The sequence below is a fragment of the Electrophorus electricus genome, chromosome 8 (assembly GCF_041902795.1).
Source record: "Electrophorus electricus isolate QZ-2024a chromosome 8, ASM4190279v1, whole genome shotgun sequence".
NCBI lineage: Eukaryota > Metazoa > Chordata > Actinopteri > Gymnotiformes > Gymnotidae > Electrophorus > Electrophorus electricus.
The window spans coordinates 23,987,824-24,003,139 of record NC_137504.1 but is presented as its reverse complement, the minus strand read 5'-3'; the positions used below and the strand labels follow the sequence as shown (position 1 = coordinate 24,003,139).

Sequence of the window (15,316 nt, the reverse complement as noted above, 5' to 3'; positions counted from 1 at the left end):
CTGGTACACTACTATTATCTTACTCAACATCAAATTTTTGTTTAAATAAATAAAAATCCAGCACTAAAGCTTGTACCAACAGAGATGAGTTGGACATACTACCCTCCTGGCTGGTGAAAGGTCTTTTGGGGGGGCAGTAAGCAGTAAAGAACTCAGGCACAAGGCAAAGCCACAGCGGTCACTCTCAAGTGAAAAAACAAACAAAAAAACCCTCCAATGTGAATAACTTTAGGAATCGAGAATCATGACTCAGTCTGAAACTTTATTAAGTCAACTCCCCTCCCCAGTATGAAATAAAGAATACATGTATCAAAAAAATAAATACATTGTTTTTGTTGCTGTGTGAAAACCAAGTGCAATATTTTGCAGTTTGTGTCCTTTTCTGCACCCAAGCTCCTGTCCCTCCCAGAAACCATGTGGGCAGAGGCATCCCAGCAGCCTGTGGGCCTGAACATGGACCACACCAAGGACTTCCTGTTTAGCTACTGCACTACACACAGGCTGCATGCCATTATTACACATTTAATTTCAGTCAAATTTAGCAAATAGTTTTGCCTCACTATTGGCGTAAAAGTAACCATAATCCATGCAGTGGATTACATACATCCTGATCTTTGCAAGAAATCTTACCAATAATTTGTCCACACATTTTTAAAACTCTAATTTCTAGACTGATGTACAGTGTAACAGTTACAATAATGGAACAGTGTTTCAGTCAGTGTTCTGAATGCACTTCCAGTGGGAAAGGAAGATGGAATACACCAAATATAGTCCATTCCATTGTTCAAAAACTACAACTCCCATTAGAAAAGGGGATGGGATAGTAACTGATCAGAAGTTAAATGCTGGTCTTAGTCCTAGGTGAAGGTGGCCAAGTTATTTTTTTCCTTTTATTCACACAGTATGGAGGGAAGGAAGGATGAATATGAGGCAGCTGATAAACTGGAGCACATTCATATTTGGGATCCAGACCCATCCTTAGTACTCACAAGCCCAAAGTGGCAGGGAGATGAATGTCGACAGGAGCAAGGGGTATGAAAGTGGGACCTGTAGGTCAGTAGGTGGGAGAGAGAGAGAGAGAGAGAGAGAGAGAGAGAGAGAGACAGAGAGACAGACAGAGAGAGAGAGAGAGAGAGAGGGGCCACTGGGGAGGACATGGAGGGCTGGTGGGGTGATCACATCTCTAGATGAGGTCGGCCACATTCATGGGCATCTCCTCGACGGTAGTGTTGTAGAAGGTCTCGATATCGCGCAGTGTACGCTTGTCATCTTCTGTCACCATGTTGATGGCCACACCCTTCCTGCCAAAACGGCCCCCTCTCCCGATCCTATAAATCACAACACAAATTGGCAGACTAAAAACTTGGCTGCGGAAAAAACATGGATTGAAGTCAACACATTATGACTGTTGTAAGTACTTCAACACTTGCTCTTGCAACTAAAATGTGATATGACAAATGACATTTACAGAAGCTACGGGAAAAATGCTAAACATGACCGTTTAAGAGCGGCTTACAATACCCAAGCTTCGTACGTTTTTTAGATCCTGCATAAGCTTGTACTCAAACGCACCTGAGACTGGTCAGCATTCATGGAATTTGGAGTGCTTATTAAGGTGGCTTGCCAAACTTGTTCTTTTATTTCTTCTTATTAATCCTCTTTGTAATATTGTCAGATGTCATTACTCCTATAGTTTTCAAGCTAGAACCACCAAGCTTTTCAGAACCCTTCATCCTATAAGCACTTGGTAAGCTTCAGCTTTGTAAGCAGACCACTAACTTGCCTTCCTTGACCATATTTCCTCACCAGATTGAGGCTTTCATAGTCACCAAACACTTCGTTGTCAGTAGGCTTTCAAATAACCCAGTTATTTTCAACACCTGTTATTTTCAAACACTGTTTTAGACTCCCGAAGACTTCAATATTTTAAAATCTTTGTTGCCAACATGCTTTACAAGCAAGAACCATCAAGCACTGCTCTTTAAGGACATCTTAAGGATACAACCAATTGGTTTCTCTACCGCTCGTTTTTCAACTCTCGATCGTCCCACAGGAAACCTTTTGATACGCCATTTTGATACGCCAGAGCGCTGCAATTTGATTTAAAATAAATAAATAAAAAATAATAATAAAAATAAAAAAAAAGTTCCACTACTGACCCAAATGACAAAACTGTACTTTATGCAGATGGCTCTCCAACATGTTTTAAAAATCAAACTTATTTTTATCTTGTGTATTGCAGCATGCTCAGTACTGCGACGACTATATTGCGCATGTCTAAACTACATATTAAGACACTGAGCAGTGCAGCAGTGATTCACTGCTACACTCGAACCAAACCTGGACATAGCTCGGAGCACTCACCACCCCACCTGCCCGGCCGCACGCACCACTCAACACCACCTGCACTTCATATCAACTCTGCACTGCGGTGCTACCTACGGCCAGTGCAAGCATTTTAAAGTTTCATAAAACCTTTAAAGCAATGCAGATCCTTTTGTTTTCTGGGAGAAGGTCTGTTTCTAAATGCTCTTCAGCCCTCCTAAGCTCAAAATTAAGAAAGTCCTATTTACATCCCCACCCAAGAACAATGGCTGGTTGGGTACTGAGCAGGGGCCTGGTTTTCATTGGCCTGAGATGCCCTATGTGCCTGGGTGACATACGAGTCTGACCTGTGAATGTAGTTCTCCCGGTTGGTTGGCAGGTCGTAGTTGATGACCAGAGACACTTGCTGGACATCAATACCCCTGGCCTACATAAAGGGCGTTTCAGAAGTTTCAGTTACATGAATGTAAAACATTTTTAGTATTAAGGTTTTTTTTAAATGTTTCTTTGTATTAAGTGTACTATTCCCAAACTTCTCTGTGAAATGCTTTATTTATGAACATTGTCAATAAATCACTAAACTTTGTGCTTAGAGTGTCACTACTTTAAAGGTGTGTGTAGGCTGCTTTTAAGTTGCGGAGAGGGACACAAAGCCCAATCACAGTGGAGACCAGCCACTCACTCTACCAGACGCCAATACTCCTCCAAGGCACTAGGAGGCACTATGGAGACAGGGTGGTCTGGACCTCTACAATATATACATTCTAGTTTATACAACAAAGAATGGCGGGGGTAATATAGGGCGTGTCGTGCAGAGCAGAACTGGTCTGGACTGCATCTACAAAATAAAGACGCAAATCATTAATCTGGGAATACTTTGATAAGACTACAGTAAAATGACTGTAGTTTTCATTCCCTGCTCTTAACTAAATATCCAGTTATATTTAAAAATCCACAATCCAATCGATTGACAAAGGGGGCAAGAGAATGTGTGTATGCATGTGTGCGCACTCGTGTGTGTACCCACCAGTAGATCGGTTGTAATGAGGACTCTGCTTGACCCAGAGCGGAACTCCCTCATGATCAAATCCCGCTCCTTTTGGTCCATGTCACCATGCTGACAGAGCGAGAAAGAGGCGCGTCAGCTCCTTTGTTTGCTGCAGTAATGTGTAGCTCTTTGAAGCTCTGTCCTCACACCATCCCCCAGCACTATTAAAGGCAGAGCTCTGGGCCCATTACTGTCAGCAGACTAGCCACAGTAAATGAGAGAGAGAAAGAAGGCATGTGAGCATTTCCAGAGTGTTCTCACCAGGGCAGAGACAGTGAAGTCTCTGGCATGCATCTTCTCAGTGAGCCAGTCCACCTTCCGGCGGGTGTTGATAAAAATGACAGCCTGGGTGATGGTCAGGGTCTCGTACAGATCACACAGGGTGTCGAGCTTCCACTCCTAACAGACACATGGCCACAAAGCAATAAGGCAAAAGCATAGCAAAAATTCTTAACAATAACAACAATATTGTGACAAAAGTAAATACCTCTCTCTCCACATTGATGTAGAACTGGCGGATGCCCTCCAGAGTCAGTTCCTCCTTCTTCACCAGGATGCGCACAGGCTCACGCATAAACTTGGTGGTAACATCCAGTACCTCAGCAGGCATGGTGGCAGACAGCAGCACAACCTACAGGCCAGAAGACAGAATTGCAACCAGAGATTACAATCAGACACCTTCAAAACGGTCAGTCAGCAGGAAATTGAAATAGGTAGATAAAGGTACAAATGAGGTGACGTGAATGATTTGTTTTTGCTCCACAGTGAAAATTATGCCTTTATTCTCAACACCAAAAACCTTCACTTCAACCTCAAGTGACATAATACAAATAAACGATGTAAACACAGCTTGGTTTAGCCAATATCTCATCCCCCCAAAGAATGTAATAAGAGAGGCATTGCATCAAAGTGCCAAACAAATCTAAAGCTAAAAATATTCCTGTTCTGACCTGAGTACTACTTGGAAGTTTTTGGAAAATCTCGTAGATCTGGTCCTTAAAGCCACGACTCAGCATCTCATCAGCCTCATCAAGCACAAACATCTTGATGTGTTTGGAAGCTGTGGGGGAAATAGTTCGATACCATTAACACTGGCCAAAGTTCTCCTTCTGAGAAAAAAATATAAAATGATCTGATTTAAATGTGTACTCTAAAGTAAATGCTCAACTTTACCCATAAGAAGAGGCCAACGTGTTCAAAGCTTATCAGCAGCATAGCAGACTCAGGCCAATAAAGCCAGTATACACAAGCCACTGCTGCATCCACAGTATATATGTTACTATTCTAACATATACACATCACTGTGTAAAGTACACAGTTCAGCTTAAGCTCCTGAACAAGTCGAAAGAGCTGCTTGTAAACACCATTTTGTCCTGTTATTTGAGGAGCAAGAGACTATTATACAATAACTGCCATGCATTAAGCATTTATGTAAATAAGTCATTCGTTGTGTAAAGTAAATAAATAGAAGCAGACGTACAGAGGAACCTGCGGCTGAGCATGTCGTAGACCCGGCCGGGTGTCCCCACCACGATGTGGGGAGCCTCTGCCTGCAGCTTGGACACCTCGTTCCGCACATTCGTCCCTCCGATACAGGCATGACACGTAGCTCCCATGTAGTCTCCGAGAGCCATGACCACCTTCTGGATCTGCCACACACACAAAAGAGTTTGAACATCAGAACAGGGCTCATAAGTATACCATGTATTAAGAATAGACATTCCTGTTTTATGAGAAGCTTTTTTTTTTTTTTTTTAAATCCTTTGACAAAACAAAATCAAACAGAGCACACTAAGAAACCAGCCTAAATTGATGCGTAAAAAACTCACCTTTACTTATGTAATGTAATGATGGAATAAACACATCATCTTTACTTGCATAGGCAAATGGCTCTTTTTTGAATCATTGCATTTTGACCACCATATGCACTGGATCTGACTGAACAGGCCAAGTTGTTAATGGAGTAGTCGTATGGTTGTAGGTCAGTGTTTCATAGTGCTAGAACAGCAGAAAACTTCTTCCAGAAACACCTGTTCGGCTCATGAGAAATCCTCGCCCTGCTCGAGGGGTATAAGGAAAGGGACAGGGCTCATCTGTGCCCTGTAGGACTCCTGGAGCACTAGGGTCTAGATGCTGACCACACACACAGCCAATATCCACAAGTCAAACCAGCCAGTGCAAACCCATCTCCCAGAGCATGGAGTTGGTGCTACATACCTGCTGTGCAAGTTCGCGGGTGGGTGCCAGCACCAGAGCCTGCGTACCCTTCAGCTCCACATCCACCTGTTGCAGGATGGAGATCGCGAAGGTGGCAGTCTTCCCTGTGCCAGACTGGGCCTGTGCAATGACGTCATAACCTTTAAAAAATTAAAACAATAGTAAAAACAAATGAACAAAAACAATAATAAAAGATACACAGGAAATGGTGCATATTAAGCAGTAAATGCAAAAATAAATCCACATTAACTAATCTATTTATGTACAATGACTTGCAAGCATAACGCTAAATATATTCCAACAAAATGCATTTAACATAGTACTATTAATCGCATTTATGTCAAATTTGGAAGAACCTCAAAGTTATGAAGAAAGAAATCATCCCAGTCTCTATCATTCGGTAATATTCAACAATTTATTTACTTATGAATTATTTTGAGTAAACCCTGAGGAAAGAACTGGCATTGTGCAGAGTTCATGTGTTGACCGATCACTACCAGAGCTGGACACATGGGGTTAAAGGAAGAATTATTCAATTTCACAGGGACACTAGGTGTCAGGCTTTTATACAGCACCACCAATGTCCCCCAACCAAACCCAGCATTGTTCTTTTTTGTACAACTGCTCTATGGTACTCGTTTCCTCACCAGCAACTTTGGATCCATATTTTAGTGAGCACACAGTGAATCACAGGCAGACAGTTTACAGCAAGGTTATGGACTCATACAAGGTTGCTTGCAGCTGTTTGGATTAACTACCATCCTCACATACCATTGGTAACAGAGATATCCAGTCATACACAATCAGCCTAAAAAGATTCCAAAACAATTAACATACACGGTGTGTGTGTGTGTGCACACACAATGGACAAGAAATTCATCACGGTACAATAGAACTTTAGATTTTGTATCTCTGTTCCATTTTCCATTAAGATTAATTAATTAGCCAGCGATGGCCACACAAAGCGCCTGATCTACCACCCACCTCCCTAAACTCACATTTTTACAGCAGATAAACTTAACCAAGATGCACTGTGAGAAATAAACTTTCCTTTTGATCTGAAGTGGTAGTCTTCAACACATTGTGCACTGCTATAAGAACTTCAGTATACAACTGTATGCTCTTACCCTTGATACAAGGGAGGATTGCCCTCTGCTGGATGGCAGAAGGCTTCTCAAAACCATAAGCGTAGATTCCCCTGAGAAGAGCCTCACGCAGTTTCATATCGTCAAAGCTGTCCACAATCTCATGCCAGTTACACTGATGGAAGAGGGGGCACACACACAATGAGTGAGATCAAAAAGAAGCAATAAAATCGATTGGTTTCTGCAGTGTGTACTTGCACATTCCAATTAGTGTTTGAGTGATGATTTTAAATCATACAAACAGCAAGCCCACATTAAAATGGCTCATCTTAAGATATCCTTCCCTTTAGTGATCCCCATGGGGGAAACTCAGGTGATATAGCAGCTCTTACCCAGAATAAATGAAGTGAAATGTAGAATTACAATAAAATAAAGTAAAAATTTGTCTCTCAGAATCTTTATTCATCATGTCCAGTTTGAGAGACTACAGTGACAACCCCAGCATGCAGCAGAGTGGTGTTGAAAACACTGGGAGGAGTAAGAGTTGGGTGACAGCACATTCAGCCTGTCAGTGAGTGAAAGGCTCTAAACAGTTGTTGGACAGTTAGTGCCAAAGGGTGACATCGTTTAGTCAGGCACAGTAGAAATGATAAAAGCTGCTGTCTCCAAGTGTTCATCAATAGAAAATAAAGGGGGCTTATTGAAGAGCAAGTCACCTCAATGACTCCGTCCGGCTCCATGCCCTCTGGGCCATTATCCCTGGGCCTAGACATCAGAAACAAGGAAATTACACTTATCATACAAAATATAGTCAAAATCATACAAGCTTCAACAGCACAAAGACCGTTTCTCAGTCAACTGGTTCGGAGCAGACGACGTGCTGTGGCGTCAGTTAGCCAGATAAGATGGCTAAAGTACTAGCTATGTTACATTTACTGCATTGCCATTTGAAACTTGACAGCGTCACCCAGTTTTTGTTCAGACATGGAAGGTGGAATCGGGGGCTTGTGATTTCAAAATCTAGTTAACTAGTGTTACCTAGTTACATACATGGGTCTACGTAGTTAGCTAGCTAATGCATAACTTTAAACTAGCCTCATATACACAAAACAGCCGTATTCGTGCATGTAGGAACGCTAATCGCATTGATCCTTTTGGAACCACCACTCCTGATCTCTATACATATTATCCAGCGTTAGATACGTTCTCATGAATCCTATCAATTTATCCTCGGTGTTTTAAAAGAAAACGTTTACTTTTCTCTCGTGATTTCACGCGCCTAACACTGCGGCCACTACCGTTACCTACTAGCTAGCTACCTAGCATGGGGCGAAGAGTTGTTTTACGACCCACTGGATTTCAAAACTGTTAAGGCCATCATTAGTTTGTTAAGACAGTCCTCCACTTGCATGGTATTCAGTAACCGCTTCTCGGTCAGCATAAAGGCAACTTCAAGATTCCCGAATCAGCAGACGCTAAGCCATGAGTTTTATTTAGCCGATGTTATATCTACATTTTCTTTGTTTGCCAGCTGCCTAACGCTCGAAAAGTGTCTGAAATTTAGTGCCGTTAGCGGACAGGCTAAGCCGCTCCGGCCCCAGGTTAGACAGGCTAACTAGCTAGCTAGACAGACGTTACATAGCGTCACGATTAACCCTTAACAGGACGAGCAGTAACGCTCGTGACAGTTAGCTATCTTAGCCCACCAACCCTCCCGCTAAATTAGCGAGCTAGCAAGCTAGCTATCGTAGTCCAGTTCTGTATTCCATAATCTGTGAAGAGCAAACGAAATACAAGTCAGGTCACAGTTTAATCGATATATAAAATCCATAGGTGGGATTGGAGTCAGAAAATGTATAGAACATCTTAAAAGGACCGTATCGGACAATGGAAGCGTTTCTAGACTCCTACCTCTCGTCATAATCTGCCGACATTATCACAAAGGGCGAGTACACCGCGAGAATGTTTTATATACTTCGACGTCAGTGCAAAACTAAAATTCTGATTGTACAACGAAACCATCAATCAAGTGCTATACCACCCAACCTTACATTTCATTGGTTTTTTAACACGACATTTAACTGATGATGGCCGCCTTAAGAGCCAAGTAGGGTAAAAGAGGAGGTTTCCAGTCGAGTTCCGCCCTCTTCCTACGCCATTGGACCAAGCCATATGCACCCAAATCATTCATTGCTTCACTGACCTACTAGTTGGCGTTTTGGATCTAGGCACATTTTTACACAATAACGAGATATCCCATACACGATAGACTATAATGTAAATTATATTCTTTTCATCACTAGTGCCTGGATATCTTTCTGCAGGTAATGGTGTTGGGTATTTCACTAGAAAAGCAGTGTACGTATCTCAGCAATCCCAAAAATAATTCTGGACTAACGTTTTTCCAGAGATAATGCAGTAGAAGGTTTGGAGGAAGTTTTGACTGATTCTTTTAAAGCTAACAACTAAAGGGTAACTTAAATTATTCTACAAATGTGGACATTTTAGGCTGAGAATGTCAAATACAGAGTGTTTATATAATTTTTATTAGTTCATTTTACAACATTGTATGCATCTCAAAAGATATAAAACAGTTAATTTACAGCTGCTCATTTTGCACTTTGAACACACAAATACAGTAACAACAAACAATAGTGACCAAAAGAAAACAAGAATATAGTGTCGTGGTCCATACTGACTCTGTCCTCTAGTAATATGAATATCATTTCTTTATAACATATGCAAGTCTTTTCCCAACCCCTACATTTTCATTACCATTTAGCATACAGGTTACTGACATCAATAACAAGAATTTTTTTTTTTAATTGCCAAGATGATGGCTGGCACAAAATAGAATAGACCAACGAGAAGGTTTCTTTTATCCCGTCCCCATCAGAAAACACGATGTCCTCTTGAATTTTGTCCCATTAACCAACAGCAGGACATGGAGAGCAAATAGTGAGGACATCATTAAAGTCAAAGAGTTTAAAAAATAGAAAGAAAAAGAGCTGATGTGTTTGAAGGATGAATAGTCACTCCAGACAAACAGTCTCTCTCATGTCTGTCCACCACATATGGGGCAGGAAAGTGACACGGATGGAGAAGTGATACAAGATGGCCTCTTCTCATTCTTGTTCCCAGAGTCTCCTGTGGCATCACAGAGAGAGTTTGCAGTGACATAGTTCTTTGTACATCTGTCTTCGGAGTTTGGGCATGTCCTGCTGGCCAAAGCTGAAAGGTTGCTCCAATGCCAGGCACTTACAGTACTGCTCCCGGGAGAACCAAGCAGGCCAACATTGGGAGAGACAGACATATAAGAGCGATAGACAGAAAATTGTTATATGACCACACTAAATGAATACAAACAAAAGAGAAGGACAATTGTGAGAACACATGACTCACCTGGAGAACAAAAGCCCCACAGTCACTGTCATTGTTCTGCCTCGCCACATTCTAGAACATTCCAAAAGGCAGAAGAGTGAACCTCATTGACACACTCACCATCAAGCAAACAATATGCAATAATTATACTCATTCACACTCTCTTTCTCATGTGTACTCACACACAAACACACCATTCACACACAGGTGTCATAGTGGTGTCCTATGTACCATTTTAAAGAGGCCTTTCCAGCCTATGTAGAAGTCCTTCTGCTCCCTCTTGATTGCCTCTGCTAGCAGGTATTTTGCAATATGCTGATAAGAGATACGATGATGTGTAGCAATTAGCCAATGAGACACATCCCCAGATCTTTAGCCATCCACGAACGACCAAGGAAGTGAACCGAAGTTCATAAAGGAAGGAACAGGAATGCCACATACCTTGGGACAGCGTCGGTTGAGAGTCCGCTGGGAGTCAAAGTAGGTGATTGTCCGTTCAGGAATGTTCACACACACCAGAGACCAGTGAACCTCCAGGTGTATGGGAATCAGCAAATACTTCTTTTGAAAAATGTCCACCTGTGTAAAGACAGTAAACACATAATAAAAAAAAAAACAACAACCTTGTTTTTAGTAAACCCCTATTCTATGTATATGTTTATTACAGGAACAAAACATATTTCAAATACAGGTAAGATCACCAAGATATAGACACACAGACACCATACAGTACTAACATTTTTTGTCCACCGTTTGACACCTTCATATCCTTTTGTCCTCAGCTTATCATAAAAAAAGCTGTTGAAAAAGTAAACCTGGAACAGGTGAAAAAAGGAAGGAAAAATGTTATATGGATAGACTGCACTAAACATACAAAAGAAGAGGGAAATCAGCCATATTTAGCCATGCAGGAGCACTACCAGCATTTTCCTCTGTCTGTAGACACTAAAATAAAAGATCCACAGAATGGTATTGTGCACATCAAAACCGAACCTCTTAAAAGGCAATAGGAAGGAATGACCATGTGTGAAGGGGTCATCTTACCCGATCGGTAACAGAATCCATGACCAAATCCCCATACATGTTCATGACCTAAAGGGAGTAAGTTATTAACACCAAACACACTGCTCAGGACAAAGACATGACACAACGGTTGTTTTACCATGGTCAAAAATAAACCAGGCAGCACACAAAAAAATCCGTATGATTTCAGAACACAAAAGAATTAGTAAGAAATCTTTAATCAAATGAACAAAATATAAAAAGACTTGGTCAATTATGTTTTAGGCTGAATATCATGATGAGATTTAAGTTTTAAAAGCTTAAAAGGTTGCAAGAGACTCACCTGGTCGTTAAGCCAATTTTGGCCATAGAGAGTGCTTAGATCATCCATGGTGAGAACGTGACGTTTGTAGTTTACGCGGAATTCTCGCATCATGGCTGTTCCAGACATGCGCTGGTAGGACTGCATTAGATGTTGCACCATCACTTTCCTGAGGATGCACAGAGGTGTTCAATGCAATCTGTGCAACTTTATTGAGAAATTGAGAAAATAATGTGTGTGTGTGTGTGTGTGTGTGTGAGACCTATGGGGGCTGGAGAAACTCTCGTTGAAGATGGCCTGCAACCTCTCCACCACCTCATCCACGTGGATGGGGATCAGGCTCCCATACTGATGTAGGAACTCATCTAGAATGCCTGAGAAGGAGCCACACAAAAAAGCTCAATGCTTCATTCCAAGTGTAGGAAATTTGTCCTTTAAACTGACATTCAAACAATGCTAGTGTGACTCGGAATAAAGGAAAAAAAAAAGTATTTGTTAGCTAAACAGGCTTTCATTTATCATTGCCCTTATCAAATCAATAGCTGGTGGAATATACACAGATATTACTAGACAGATGGCTGGATTCTCTGGAGTGACTAGGCCAGACTTTCTAGACACACCCTTAGGGCACTCACTCATGTTCAGAAACCCCTCACTCCTACCTTGTACACAAGAGATGTGCTCGCTGCTCAGCTGGTTCTGAGGCGGGGGCCTGTCGCGTGGGGTTGCTAGGATCCCGGAAGGGGAGTTGCGGTCCTCCCGGTTTGCCAGGTTTGCTCCATGACTTCCCTCTTTCCCAGCTGGGAGCCCATTGGCCCCATGTGGGTCTGAGGAGGGAGGCAACAGACAATGATGGCTTGGGCGGTCTGCTGGTTCACTCTGTGGTGCACAGCTCATTACAGGGCTCCTCCTGAGCAGGGCTGGGCTCCATCAGCACTGAGAGTCATGTTTTAACAGGAGGTCCAGCTATAAAAGGCTGAGGCTTTTACTACAGCAGAATAATCTGTCAGCTCTGGCTATGACAGCTCTGCCTTCAGGCTGCCCATGCAAGCACGATTACGCATCTCACCATTTCCATATTTCCTCCCTTATTAGAGTAAGTCGCGTTCACAGACAACCTGTCCCTGGAGTGAGTTTCCCCAAAACAAATAAACAAACAAAGAAACTTGATTTGTTAACTCCTAAGTGGATTTGAGTTGCATTAAATTGGCTTGTCAGTACAAGCAGGTAATTGCTCCTGTGGGATCAAAACATGTCATGTTGGGAAATGCACCACTGATCATTTAGACTCAAGCTCTGCTGAAAGGCCTCAATGTGGGGACCCCAGGGTAGAAGTTACATTTCTGACCCAGTCTGGTCACTGTCCAGGGGCACCACCACAGAAACCTGAGAGGGAGCTTGGCTCTCACTGAAATTGTTTTCTTTTGTCCGTGATCACAAGGCAAAAACTGACAAACAGCTGGATTACAATCTCTGCATCTGACCTCCTGGACTCGGCTCACATCTGCCTTTGTGAATTCTCAAAACAACATGAAGGTCTTGTTGCAGGAGTTACTATGTTAACACATCAGTTTGTCCTTTCATTAGAGGAGTTTTGAATGGCCAAACAGTGTGACATTTAGTGACAAAATGTGCAGCCTGAGCATATCATCAAAATGAGTTTTCAGTCTTTCTGGTACAAATTTTAAACATCTGGCAATTTCATTAACTGGCAATCTATACAAAGCATCTCTGGTCTATATAGCCATGGCAATGCACAGGCTTCTATGGATGAAACACTTTCTATTCAAATATGGGATGTACCCTGATGTCGTAGTTTATCCTGCTATGTTTCTTAAGGACCTTGGCAGGTGCAGCACAAAAATACCTAGATGACAGGGCCCACAACAGTACTTCCACACTGTCATTTTATTTCCCCCAAGATTTGGCACTATTGTAAGGAAAACAAACAAAAACAAACAACAAAAACAAAACAAAAAATGACCATCACCCTGATAACATTTAGGAACTGCTGACACCCCTCCTCACAGCACAGAGTGCCACCGTTCCTGTTCCACCACTGTACACTACAGCGCTCCTCAACTCCTTCCCAAAAAAATACTGCAGAAGTATCCAGCAAACACACAATGAAACTTACCAGGCACAACAGCTCCCCTGTCACCTCCATCTCCCCTGCAGTCGTCTGCCTCTCCATTTGTGAGCGCACTCACCGGCTGCCTCTGGCTCAGCTGGCGCTCTGGGCGTCGGCTTCTGCTCCACCTGCGGACACTCCTGTAGCCTAGAGTCCCCGCCCACTTTGCCCGCTGGCGCCAGGTGCGCCACTGCTGGGCCAGACGATAGCGAATGTTCACACACCTCCGAGCCCTGGGCCACCAGCGAGCCAGCCTCCTCATCCCTAGTCCAATGAGGCAAGTCTGGGTAGAGTAGCGAGGCGAGTTCCTGGCTACGGGGCCTACCTCCCTCTGTGCAGGCAGCAAGGGCTCCGCCTTCCCCCAACTCTCGTCGCCTTCATCATTCCACCTGAAGCCCTTGTCGACGACTTCTTCTACCTCCTCTTCCATTTCTTCATCATCTTTGTCCTCGTCGTCATCAGGCACTGTGTACTCCGTACCCCACGTGCCGATGTCCTCTCTGTGTCCCAGTTTGAGCTGTGCAGGTCTAAGGGCTTGGTGGCCTGTGACGGGGTCCATAAGATGGCCGCCTCTGATGGCACCCCCGCCGCTGGCGGGGCCCTCGTCCCCTGCTGTTAGTGTCAGCTCATTGGACCAGTGTGTCTGAGCCAGCCCGCTACCACTGTCTCTCATGGTCCAAGAGCACCCCACCACCTGCGCCAGCCTGCCGCCGGACTATCACAGCACAGGCAGAGCCAAGAGGTTATACTTTTACAGGAGCAACTCAGACTGCAAATAAATAAGAAAAAAAAAGAAAGGAAGAAACAATGACCAAACTGATATGTCTCATGCTGAGGGCTTTTTGACAAGATATAATGTAATTTTAATAAGGTTCTTAGAAAACAGTAATAAAGTTATAACTTGAAATAACGCAGGTAAACATTAAGAAAAGCCTCGTTTCAACTGCGAAGTATGAAGACAAACAGGAGCAGCGCTTTAAATCAAGCTGGATTAATTGTTGCGGTTCCTATGAAAGCACATCCAAATAAGGACAATAACAGGTCTATAGTGTAAGGTGCTCCGATCGTGCAAAAACTACGCTCATTATTACCCTAACTGTTGAATAGCGTATCCCAATTGCTTAGCATAATAAACGGTTCCGGGATAACTTCATCCAGTTATTATCAATAGATAGTTTAGCTATCTTGGCTGCTAAGAGTACGCTATCTAGCTAGTAAAGATGTGCATATTTATGTAGTCTTATTCGGGCCATGTATTTCTCTAGTCATCCAAAGAGCGATATACCGGCACATTAGTTGCTTGACCCCGGGAACACACATGTGGATGATTCGCTTTGTTCACTTATTTTCCTCTTTATTTACTCCTAAGTGGAAGTATCTGTTTGCTTCACGCATTCGCAAAAAAACTAAGGATTTGGTATTCAACCCTGACTTGGTACTAAGGGTTGTAGTTAGATAACAAAACATATTTCTAACTAACAAGAGAGCTGCCTACCTACCCAGCGATAGCTACAGAAGGCATTCTAGCGGGTGCACCAGGCAACACCACGAATGAACGGCCTCTAGTGTGTTCGGTGGGCGAAAGAAATGGGGCACCGTAAAACCTAAATACTCACCGTTTTACTCCAGCGTCCAACCAAAACCCTTGGCGTCGCCTTCCAATGTGATAATTGCATGTATTATCTCGGCGAGCGATAGAAACAACATAGAAATTCACGCTTATTTTGAATTTTGGCTCATTCATTGAGACCTGGCGCTTCTTTAGAGCGAAAACACTCTTCTTCCGCCGCTTAACAATGATGTCA

At 42.9% G+C, this 15,316-nt stretch overlaps 2 protein-coding genes across 4 annotated transcripts; both read right to left on the bottom strand.

Annotated features, from left to right (window-relative positions):
• Nucleotides 1-242: 242 nt before the first annotated feature.
• Nucleotides 243-8,687, bottom strand: eif4a1b (eukaryotic translation initiation factor 4A1B). 2 transcript variants are annotated; one of them, XM_026998512.3, is made up of 11 exons: nt 8,587-8,687; nt 7,392-7,440; nt 6,718-6,850; nt 5,591-5,730; nt 4,854-5,022; nt 4,324-4,433; nt 3,861-4,004; nt 3,635-3,772; nt 3,353-3,442; nt 2,673-2,752; nt 243-1,328 (listed from the first exon to the last, which is right to left on the bottom strand). In XM_026998512.3, the coding sequence occupies exons 1-11, from the start codon at nt 8,607-8,609 to the stop codon at nt 1,184-1,186; spliced, it is 1,221 nt and encodes a 406-aa protein (XP_026854313.1). In that variant the 5' UTR covers nt 8,610-8,687; the 3' UTR covers nt 243-1,183. The 2 variants fall into 2 exon arrangements, with proteins under 2 accessions (XP_026854313.1, XP_081575800.1); XM_081719674.1 differs by lacking the exon at nt 8,587-8,687 and adding an exon at nt 8,085-8,305.
• Nucleotides 8,688-9,202: 515 nt separating this feature from the next.
• senp3a (SUMO specific peptidase 3a) lies at nt 9,203-15,316 on the bottom strand. Of its 2 annotated transcripts, XM_026998429.3 has the most exons (11): nt 15,128-15,315; nt 13,518-14,280; nt 12,043-12,207; nt 11,643-11,754; nt 11,402-11,549; nt 11,101-11,148; nt 10,794-10,871; nt 10,498-10,635; nt 10,288-10,371; nt 10,078-10,128; nt 9,203-9,941 (listed from the first exon to the last, which is right to left on the bottom strand). In XM_026998429.3, the coding sequence occupies exons 2-11, from the start codon at nt 14,182-14,184 to the stop codon at nt 9,831-9,833; spliced, it is 1,602 nt and encodes a 533-aa protein (XP_026854230.2). In that variant the 5' UTR covers nt 14,185-14,280; nt 15,128-15,315; the 3' UTR covers nt 9,203-9,830. The 2 variants fall into 2 exon arrangements, with proteins under 2 accessions (XP_026854230.2, XP_081576343.1); XM_081720217.1 differs by lacking the exon at nt 10,288-10,371 and having other exon boundaries at nt 15,128-15,316.